General features: G+C 46.5%; 1 protein-coding gene across 6 annotated transcripts in view; it reads left to right on the forward strand.

The window, feature by feature from the left end:
* The window catches only part of Znf516 (zinc finger protein 516), a 115951-nt gene that overhangs the window by 47627 nt on the left and 56849 nt on the right, over window positions 1–11475 (forward strand). For all 6 annotated transcript variants that reach the window (XM_033757592.1, XM_033757594.1, XM_033757590.1 and 3 more), the window contains one exon: window positions 1987–3932. In XM_033757592.1, the coding sequence (XP_033613483.1) occupies window positions 2159–3932 (1774 nt within the window). In that variant the 5' untranslated portion in view covers window positions 1987–2158. The remainder of the gene's footprint in view (window positions 1–1986; window positions 3933–11475) is intronic.

The following is an 11475-nucleotide window of genomic DNA, read 5'->3' on the forward strand; positions in this document are numbered from 1 at the left end:
CCACCTGTGCTTCTGCAGTGTAGATCCAGGTACATGTTCACTTCTTCTATCTTCTGGAGCTCAGTAAAATGGGCTTTATGACCACCTGTGCTTCTGCAGTGTAGATCCAGGTACTGGCACAATCAGGAGGCCCAAGAGCATGGGGCCTGGGGATTGAGTGGTTCTTACTGGTCTTCTCCATTGAAGGCCTGGGACCCTGGAGGTGGGGGAGCAGTGAGCTCCCTGGATGGTATCAATCATTGCTTTATAAAATTGTGAATAGTTACACAGGTGTCCCAAACTTGTTCAAGGATCAAAAAATTTTGATCAAGTAATTTGAAAGTAGTTGAGTGTGAATTGTCACTGATGTGATCTTGGTTGCCTTATTTATTTATCCAGATTTCTGAATTTTTAGTTTTGCTTTTCTGTTGGGGCCAGTGATTTTTTTTTTCCTTTGGGCCCCATTGGTTGGCTTTGTGTGTCCCATCCATTGGGTGCTGAGTAAGATGTGGCCCCTTTTCAGTGTATGCTGATCAGAGGTGCTTTGGAAACTTGCTAGGAGAGATCTTTCTCAGGAAAATCTTTAAACTCTGAAATTCTCAGCAAGATTTCTGCCTTCTACTCTGTTTGCAGGAGTAGGCTGGAGTGTTGATTTCTGGCCCTCAGGAGCAGAAGTGCAGTGCTTAGAATCCCAGTACCCTAGAAGCATGTTAGGGGTGCTTCTTTCCCAGTTGCTAATTTTTAGCACATTCTCCCCATGGTCAGACATCTTGTTCTTTTCTGCATCTGTTTCTGGGTCACAACAACACAGAGCAAGCAGAGAGTTGTCACCCCCGGTGATTTTGGAAAATACCCTTCTATCTTTGAGTGAAGGGTAGAAGTGGACACTGGCCCAACATTGGGCACTCAGCTCCTTTGCAGACCTTAAATATATTTCTTAGTGTGTATGGAGTCATGTCCCCAGCGCTGCTTCCTGACACCAGACACAGCGCACAGGCCAGCTGGATAAGGTGGTCTTTACCTGTTGACTGGAAGGAGGGTCTGGGAGGAAACTTTCACTCTTTCTGTGGCAGGAGGATGGGCAAAGAGGTAGCAGTGACCACACAGTGTGATGATATGTGGAGTCAGCAGGGCCCGCCACCACCTCTGGGATTAACTTTCTCCCCTCGAGGTGTGTACTATGGGAATCAGACCTGTGGTGAGGTGGGTAGGTAGGAGTCAGGATGTAGGATTGGGAGGGACTCTGCATAGGGCTTAGAACTGAGTCCTGTGGCCAGAACCTGGGGTCCCATCTAGGGATGTGTGGGCAGGGAGCCCAGTGGGAAAAGCTCAGGGCCAGGAAGGGAAGAGCATCTGTCATAAGCCAGGCCAGTAAGGTGGAATCACCAGCCTGTGGCTGAACTCAAGGCAGCACATGTGCAGGTAGCCTTGCAGGGCAGCTTCTCTCTTGGGTCTGGGCAGCCATGGGGTCATTTCTGCCCTGTGTTGCTGCTCTCATTCAGCCGCCAGTGTCCTAAGAAAGTCTTGTTCCTTAGTATCTAAATACAGTCACATGTTTGTAAACTGCTTTCAGCGTAGCCAGCTGCTTCTGCAGCTCATGATCTATTAGCTTGAGATTGGCCCCGACTTTCCTTCCCCTCCTGTTGTGGTGGTGTTCTCTGCCCCTCATTCCCACACATTTTTCTGTGGGGATGCTTCTGTTTCTCACAGTCTATAGATTCTCTTCCCATAATCCTACTTGAAGATCAGTATTTTTGGGGGGAAGAAAAATTATAATTACTTACTTGAAGTATCTAATACAGCTACTAATAATTGTTGAGTAAATGACTTTAAACATGTAAACATGTTCGTATTAATGTGTTTGAATTTTTGTTGGTGGTCTCTTTTTGGAATTTGGCTCGGATGGACAGTTGTGTGGTAGAACATACTGGGTCTACACCTGTAGACATTCCCATGGGCTTGTTTAGGCTGAGTCCTTTGCTTATAAGATTTCTGTCTGTGTTTCAGGTGCTTACTGCCATCTCTCGGTCCCCCACCTGGAACATGCACCTCCTGGTAACAGATACATCTCTCACTGTCTCCAGGCAGCAGAAGTCCCTCTGAGAATGGAGAGATAAGACGCTGTTCTTTCAGGCCTTTGTGAGAGAAAGCTGTGTCCCCAGCCCCCCAACACGTCCCAATGGATCGCAACAGAGAGGCTGAGATGGACCTGAGGAGAGGGCCCAGCCCATGCAGGGCCAGCAGGAGCCAGGAGGTGGATGGGGACAAGGCTGCATGCCACAGCTGTTGCATCTGTGGCAAGAGCTTCCCTTTCCAGAGCTCACTGTCGCAGCACATGCGCAAGCACACAGGAGAGAAGCCCTACAAGTGTCCCTACTGTGACCACAGGGCATCCCAGAAGGGCAACCTCAAGATTCACATTCGGAGCCATCGCACAGGGACTTTGATTCAGGGACATGAGCCAGAGACGGGTGAGGCACAGCTGGGTGAGATGCGTGTGTCCGAGGGCCTGGATGGGTGCGCCAGCCCTACGAAAAGCACGTCAGCCTGCAACCGCATTCTGAATGGGGCAGCGCAAGTGGACAGCAGCAAGATCCTGCTGAGGAGCAGCCGGAAGGAAGCAGAAGGAGCAGCTAATGCTGCAGAGGCTGAGGCTGCGACCCAGTGCTCTTTCTGCAAGAGCCAGTTCGAGCGGAAGAAGGATCTGGAGCTGCACATACACCAAGCCCACAAGCCCTTCAAGTGCAGGCTGTGCAGCTACATGACCTTGCGGGAGGAGTCACTGCTGAGCCACATAGAGCGGGATCACATTACTGCACAGGTGCCCAATGGTGGTGAGGCCTGCGTGGAAAATGGCAAGCCTGAGCTGAGCCCCGGAGAATTTCCCTGTGAGGTGTGTGGCCAGGCCTTCAGCCAGACCTGGTTCCTGAAGGCGCACATGAAGAAGCATCGGGGCTCCTTTGACCATGGCTGCCATATCTGTGGTCGTAGGTTCAAGGAGCCGTGGTTCCTCAAGAATCACATGAAGGCACATGGCCCAAAGACAGGCAGCAAGAACAGGCCCAAGAGTGAGCTTGACCCCATTGCGACCATCAACAATGTGGTCCAGGAGGAGGTCATTGTCGCAGGCCTGTCCCTCTACGAAGTCTGCACCAAGTGTGGAAACCTGTTTACAAACCTGGACAGCTTGAATGCCCACAATGCCATACATCGCAAGGTTGAAGCCAGCCGGACCCGTGCCCTGGCTGAGGAAGCTGCCACTGAAAGTCCCCTGGACACCAAGCAGTTCTTCTTACAGTGCCTGAACCTGAGACCATCAGTCACTGGTGACATGTCCCCTGGTGGGCAGGCTGGAAGGCGTGTGGCGGAGCTGGACCCTGTCAACAGCTACCAAGCCTGGCAGCTGGCCACCAGAGGCAAGGTGGCCGAGCCAGCTGAGTACCTCAAGTATGGGGCCTGGGACGAAGCGCTGGCTGGGGATGTGGCCTTTGACAAGGAGCGGCGTGAGTACATCCTGGTGAGCCAGGAGAAGCGCAAGCGTGAGCAGGATGCATCGACCACACAGGGCCCCCCAAGAAAGAGGGCAAGCTTGCCTGGGGACCCCATGCTATCTGGCCACTTTGACCCCCGGCCAGCTGCACGCACCAACCGCCGGGCCGCGGCTTCTGCTGGCCATGGCAAGTCCTCCGAGTGCTTTGAGTGTGGCAAGATCTTCCGCACCTACCACCAGATGGTGCTGCACTCCCGAGTACATCGCCGTGCACGCCGAGACAGGGATTCCGATGGGGATAGGGTGGCACGTGCCCGCTGTGGCTCACTCAGCGAGGGCGACTCAGCCTCCCAGCCCAGCAGCCCTAGTTCAGCCTGTGCTACTGTCGACTCTCCAGGCTCTGGCCTGGCTGATGAGGTTGCTGATGACAGCGGTGAAGAGCCCTTGCCTGAACCAGCATCAGGTGAGCAAAGTGTTCCCCGGTGGACTAGGTCAAGAAGCTGGACTCATGTAGCCTCTAACCAGGTGACTAACTCTGCACCCAGCTAGCCGCACGCTTAGGTGACCCTGCACCCAAGTACTCCGTGCCCAAGTAGCTTTGTGCCTTGGTAACCTTGTTCTTAGGTATTCCCACCCAGGTAGCCCTTGGCCAGAGTCCCTGTGTCCAAGGAGCTAGGTTACCTTGGTATCCTGTACCCAGTGTGTACCTGGAGTTTGTGCTAGTGGGTTCATATGCAGGCAGCTCTGCTTGTCTCGCCTTTGGTAACTGTCCTATATGTGCTTGCATAAAGTATCATGTTTGTCTTTTGAAGTTGATGATCTCTACTGGGTACCAGTAATTTTGGAGCAAGGAACACAGCCACGGACCCCTCTGAGATGCACTTCTGTCTTTGCCTCCCCAGGCCCAGTTCTCAGCATATGACAACTGTGTACACATACACAGATGTAAACATCCCATGCACAGACCACACACATGGGCACACGTAGGTGTACACACATGTGCACACACTTTCTTCTTCTTAACACCAGACAGAAGAAAAGAATAATTTTGAATTGGTGTGCAGTTATAATTAATCTCCTTAGATCAGAGTAACCCTGTGGGTTTAGGGACAGTTAATTGGAACAGAGTACTTCCCAGATAGCAGCCATGTAAATATTTAAAGATGCTTGGCTAACTTTGTTTTCATAGTTTTCCTGCTTTTTATAAATTTTAAACATTTTCATGTTCTCTTTTATTTTTGCCTTAGGTAATTGTGAATGGAAGGTGAGAGCTTTAAGTTTCAGTGAAGCCAAAGATGTTCTTTCTCTTCTTGCAAACCTGTTAGTGGATGTTGCTTCAGCTGAAAGTTGAATGATAGAAATCGGAGTCTAGCGGGCAAAGGAGTTTTTGTTTTCTGTAATGAGAAAGAGGACCCCTGGGCATTTGTTTCAAACAAAGCACAAATCAATGCTACTTTTCCTTATTAGGGATTAAGCAGAGTCTCATTATCACAGGTTTATGCATTGTGCTATAACAGGAGCCTGCTGTATCTACAGATAGGGACAAGAAGAACGTGGGTAGCAGTTTCTCTAAGCCTTATTGAGCCCTGTGCCGAATTTACAGACTTACGCGTTTGTGTCCCCAGCATCAACTGAGTTCTACCCCTCCTGGGTGAGAGCAGGAGCACGTGGTCCCTCTGAAGTGCAAGCTTGTCTGGGAGCTCTCCTGGTCTCTGGTAGCAGCTTGTACAGTGAAACTCAGTGGCTCGGTTGTGACTCCTGATTGGCCCTTTTGAAGTTTAATTCTTGATTTTTCTATTTTCACAGCTGTGGCTTTTATTGCTTATGTTCTAATAATGCTGTAACTCCTCGTGGAGTGGACATCGGATAAAATGTTAAGCTAGCACTATATCTTCTTTTTTTTCCACTATGAAGAGAAACATTTTTAGTATTTGGAAAAGCTGTTAAGCCTTTACTCTGTCCATTGTGATGGCAGATGATTTCATAATGAGCTAATCCCAGAGTGTGTTTAATGTCAAGAAGCTGGGAGGATCAAGTTATTTTCACCATGAAGTAGAATTTATGCTTTTTTATTCTTTTCAGTTTCATTAAATTCTGTTTATTTCTTATTGGCATCATGCGAATTTTCTATATATATAATTTAGTTTTTGAGAAATTTATGTGTATCTCGCATTAATCTATAACAAGATACATACTGCATTTGAATATAAAAATTGGCCTTAAAAGAGATAGGATGTGGGGCTGGGGGTTTGGCTCAGCGGTTCTGCTACCTGCCTTGTAAGTGGAAGGGCCTGAGTTTGATCCCCAGTACCAATGAAAAAAAGAGATAGGATGTGGTAGCTTATTGAGAAAAATTGTGGCTTAACAGTAGCATGAAGTGTTGAAGAGCCTTTTAGGTTTGCAGGAGTCACCTTTATAATCCCAAAGGCCACTGTCTTCCCACCTAACAATACACTTCAATCACAGCAGACACTGCTAGTGTCTAGGCCAGCATTAAGTTATCCAGGCACGGATGTTCCTTGAGGAGAGACTGTGTCACATCAGTTTGCTCTCAGAGCACCCTGATTTGTAGGGTCTGACTAAGGCCTTAGGAATAGCTGTTTTTGAAATGAAACCAAGTATTTTAAATGCTGTATTTTGACCTGTATTGCCTGAACCCCCCCACATGTATAGGGCTTTGAAAAATGCATACCTCCCCTGTCACTAGGAAGATTAGATATTTAAACATTAGTGAAATTCTCATGGAGCGTTGATGCAGTGACTGGTTACAATTGTTAGAGCAAGGCAAATCTGTACAAATGGAGAGAGTAGGTTCTCATGAGAGTTGAAATTAGAATTGAGATCTCTGAGCTCATCCCAAAAATATTGACATCCAGGAATAATTGTGGGGCTGCCTGTAGATCTGTACCTTTGGAAGTTCTAGAGGTTAATGCAGCTTTGTCTCCTTGTAGGACTGGTGCAGGCAGCCATCATTGCTGATTTAAGATTCAGGGGAACACAGCTGTGAGGAAAAGTCAGTAACTGAAAGCATGTTACTGAGCTGGGTTTAAATCCTCAACTGGGAAAATGATGTGCCACTGATAGAAACTGCTCTTTGGTAAAAGGTGAAAGAAACCAGAGTACAGAAACTATTCTTTGGAAGATCACAAATATTTATGTTTTTTATTGGGGGGAGGAGAGGCATAAGGACACATCATTAACATTTATGGAAAAGTGTCCTCATACAGAGTAGAATCAGGGAGCTCAGAAGCCATCGCTTAGGAAAACTGCATACTGTTTCACAAGTAAGTATGTGAGCCTCAAGTGTACAGGCCAGAAGGGGATTCTTCTTCGAGAGCATTTAGATGACTTAGGAGTACCAGCAGCGCATGGAGAGATCATGAACATCTTGGAAGGTTTGCTTCACATGGGCACTTGTGGAGTTCAAATTACCTTGAGAGGCAGCTGGGGCTGGGTTGCTGGAGTGACTCACAGGTATTAGAGCTTGCCTTTCATGCAGAACATCTAGGTGCCTATTAACTGCTGTTTGCATATAGTTTAAGTTAAAACTAATCTGGGTACGCCAGTTTTTCTCTGTTTCTGATGCTGTCACATCAAATGCATACTCCAGGGAGATTCCCCACTGCATCTGTTCTCGGATATTCATTGGAACTTACTTATGAGGAAACCTCCAGGCTTTAGATGAAGTCATAGGAAATTCCAAGTGTGCAGCCATTTCTGATGCGAGAAACATGGCAAATGAGATTGTTCACCCTGATAGGATAAAAAATGATGTGGGTCAGGTGCCATCCTGTGGTGTGCAGTTTGAAGAATTAAGGAGTCTTCAGAAGAAGAAAATATGGTCAAGGAAGGAAATATAACTACAGCAAGCAGTTTACCTTCTTTCAGAAGCTGTTTTCCTGCGGGCAGCCCCCCTGTGATAAAGTTTTCTTCAGCTTTCACCATCACTTGGTCTTTAGACCAGAGGAGGTGAACCACTCAGGCTCACGGGCTTTGAGGCCAGCCAGCCTGCTGACTCTGAACTCCTTCCCAGAGGGCCAGACCACAGCCAAGCAGCCAACAAAAAGGTTACACAGCCATTCTTCTTTCTCTTTAATAGAGCAGGGACAGCAATTAGGACAGCTTAGGGACAAAATGTTTTTTTTTGTGTCTATCCATTGAGACAGGATTGAGGGTGAATCCAGGGAACAAAAGTAAGAATGTGGCCTGGTGGGGTGGGCCCAGGAGGGTTGTTTGCTCATGCTGAGTTTGCTGGGCCTGGAGGAGCTTCCTGTATTTACTCACTCAGTTTCCTTCAGTGTCGGATGGAAGTTGCAGGGGATGCATCTTCCCTTGTCCTGTTGGCCCCATCTATGAAGTGTGCCGCCAAGTGCCTGATTTGGACCAGATCTAAACTTGCTGTCTTGGCCAGACACCTGCAGGCCAGGCACCTGTGGAACTGAGTCAGGAAGGAGAGGAGCATCTGTTTTAGCATGGTGCTTCATCACTGGCCCCACAGAGAGGCTACAGAATGAGAGAAGAGGGAGTGGGCCCTGGCAGGGAGAAAATGAGCAACTTGAGTCCAGGGAAAGTTTGAAGTGTGGACAGGAAGGAACAACTTTTGTCATTTTATCTGGGGAGGAACATACCTCCTAGGACACTCCAGACAAAAGACAGTCTTTGATGGGCCTCAGCAGTGGGAGGCAGTGATTCTGAGGGGGTAGAGGTATGGTGCGTCTGTGAAACAACCGCTGGTGAAGGTGGAAGGCATAAGGTTATGCCATGTTATATCCATCCTTTACAGTGCTGTAGCGTGAGGCTCACTTTGAGCATTCCTCCAAGCTGACCAGAAATGGCACTATGCTAAGCAGTGTCAGTGGTCCTCACAAGTGATCATCACTCTAGGGTATTCACCCCAGTGTGACCTAAGCACAGGGACAAAACCGGGGTGGGATCTGGTGATGCAGGAATTCAACATAATTCAGATAGAGATTAAATAAGATCAGCAGATCCTAGCTACTGAGAAGTGGATGAAATGTGCAGACAGGCTGGGCAAGTGCGGGCAGAGATGTTCCTGGGGGTTTTGCAGTATGCTGAGCCCTGAGGAGTTTATTCATTTTGAAATAAAGTACGATTTGAAAACCCCATATTCATTTCTTAGCCAGTATAAAAATGAAGGCGTGTTTCTGTAAGGAAAATACTCAGGCGTCTTTGGCGGTCACCTACAGAATGCTGGCAGGGTTAGTGAGCATCCTAGTAGTTGGAGCCCATCTCACTCAGCCCCACACTATGGCCAGTATTCAGTGGGGTGCTGAGGTATCCTCATCCACTGTCGGCATCAGGATGTGAATAGTGTCTTGCAAGCGTGTTTTACAGTATTCTGATTCATTAAACATTGATGATTTGTGCATGGCATGTATACTGATATTTGCTTGAACAGAAGGCTACCTTTCCAGGCCTCCCAGAATATATTACACTGTGACAGGCATTGCACTCTAGAGATTATACTCTGGAAGTTTCTTTCTATCACTGAGAGACATACAAAATATATGTTCTTAGTATCAGTATCAGAAAACAAACATCTTGCAGCCATTTTGGTTTTCTCTGAAAACTCAGACACGTGATATATCTTGTCTCTGTTTGACTCAAGACAGAATCAGAGAACCTTAGAGGTGGCAGGAAAGTAAGAGATACCTGCCCTCCCATTTGGTCCAGAGGAAACCGAGTCCCAGGGAGTGCATTCTTGGCCCAGTGCAACATGGGGAGTGCTGTTGCTAAAGGACAGTGTATTGGTGCACTGCACATAGCTTGGGCTTAGATGCCTGGGTTTTCATTCTCCCTTTTCCTCCGAGCAGGGGTGTGGTCTTCCCTGAGTTCTTCATCCCCTGAGTGTTTTCTCCACTGAGTATGGGGGCTGTGACTTTCACAGAGGGAGACAGGTGTCCTGGCCACATCTCCTGTATGGTGCCTGCACACCATGGGCCTCCTGGAAACATCTTTGGAGCCCCCAGAAAGGCTGCTCGTGAGGGACAGAATGCATGGGAGTTGGCCTTTCTCACTTCTGACTGTGCATGATGCAGGCTTACTGAACCAGAGGCCTTTTTAATGGAACTGTGATTATCAGTAGAAGCAAGTTACTCAGTGCATTTTGAGTACAAAATGGCTAATATTGATGATTCTTTAGTATATAGTCTCCTGCACCTCGTACAAGTTCATAGTAGGCCTTTTGGAAAAAGATGGTTCACATTATTGGGTAGAGAGAGAACTTTCTCTACCTGGAGGCCTGTAGAGCCCCGGGGCTATGGGAAGACCCCAGCAGTCTCATCCAAGTACAGGAGCCATGGGCTCCCGGCATCCAGCTGGGCATGGCATCAGGAGAGTTAAGCCCCCAACATACAGTTTCATGTTCATCTCCAACCAGGGCTGGAATGGACAGGTGTGAGCATGTGATGGCAGAGCTAGTGGTCTTCATAGCTTGTGTGCTCTGGGGCCTGCTGCCTGTGGTGGAGGGGTGAGGGATGCTATGAGAACCATCCACTCTCTACTTTGAGGAGCACCTTGGCTCAGTATTTGAGATCTCTAGATGGAGCCTAAAGGCTGTTCTTCCTGTTGGGAATTGTCCCTTGTGCTGGTGGCCATATAATTCAGAAACGATCCACAAAGCCTCCCATCCATGTGGTCTTTGTCCCTGGCCCTGGAGTTGCAGGCTGTTCTTTCTCTCCCTTCCCACCAAGGGAGGCCTGCAGGGGATGGTGGCTGCAGGCTGGGAGCAGGGTTGCCCATGAACCTGGATAGAATCTTCTGGAATAGCCACTGCACCTCCCTGCTCATTTAGGGTTTGGTATTCCTTATTTTAGTGTGGTTTAGGCTGGGATTGGTTAGCTCTCAAAGGAAATTAGTAGTGTGCTTTGATCTGCATCATTCTTGGCTTGTGCTTTTGTAGTGGATATACTGAATTCTTTAGTAAGCTTGAGCTTTATTCTAAATGCTTGAAGGAGGTAAGTTTTATTTGATAAGTGTTTTTTGTTTTGTGCTGTCTGGTACATGTACTTAACTTTTCATTTATAAGTTTAGAAGTGTTTTTTTTTTTTTTTTGATGATTTCCTGTGTGCTGGATCAAATCTGAGACCTTTGTGCTGTGAGGATTTTGTAGGCCCCTGAGAGAATGCAGTATTTGTATATAAATTTGCATAATCATTTGCATAATAAATGATTACAGCTTTAGGTCTGCATTTTACTAGAATTTTAAAAGCTAGAGATATTTATTTTGAATTATATCAGAAAGTAGTGCTTTCATGACTGGAGTTTTATCAGATTCTGTGTGCATGGTTAACATAGTAATTTAAAGAAGGCCCTGTTTCCTGCCTTATTTACAGAGGTAGCCGTTGATCTGAAAATAATTTTCACAGGTTAGTAAGACATTTGGACTGTTAGCGGCCAGATATGTTGCTGTAAAGATGTGCCAAATCTGAGTGTTACTCATGTTGTTTCTTTTAATTCCATAATTACTTTTAGCACTATGAAAACTATATTCCAAATTTAATGTGGTTATTGGTTTCATGTAATAACTTAATTGATGACTGAAACGTATCACGTGAAAGGGTGATTTAATAGTGTGATCTGATGATTTTGCAGTCCTATAGAAAATTATGTACCTGCTGGCAATCGGATATCTGAAACCTAAACAGAGTGATAGCTGCCTTCAAAATCATAAAGTCAAAGTTTTTGTGCATTTGATAGTCCAGCAGTTGATTCCAGTATAAATTAATGGTTCATTAGTTGGACTGGACAGTTGATGATTATTTTTGGTATTTAATGATGAGATTTCCAGTGTTACCTCTATTTACCATATTTTCTTTCATTTAAAAGTAATCTGCAGTGTGACGGATTTTTAAAAACTGATTACTGCAGGATTCATGAGAATACAGTTTATATAGATATTTTGGTATTAGACTAGAAAATGGTAAGAGTGGAGTGGATTAAAATTTTTTATTTTAATAACTATTACTGGATGTTGTTATTATTAT

This window comes from Fukomys damarensis, unplaced genomic scaffold (genome assembly GCF_012274545.1).
Source record: "Fukomys damarensis isolate Sample0158 unplaced genomic scaffold, DMR_v1.0_HiC HiC_scaffold_30, whole genome shotgun sequence".
NCBI lineage: Eukaryota > Metazoa > Chordata > Mammalia > Rodentia > Bathyergidae > Fukomys > Fukomys damarensis.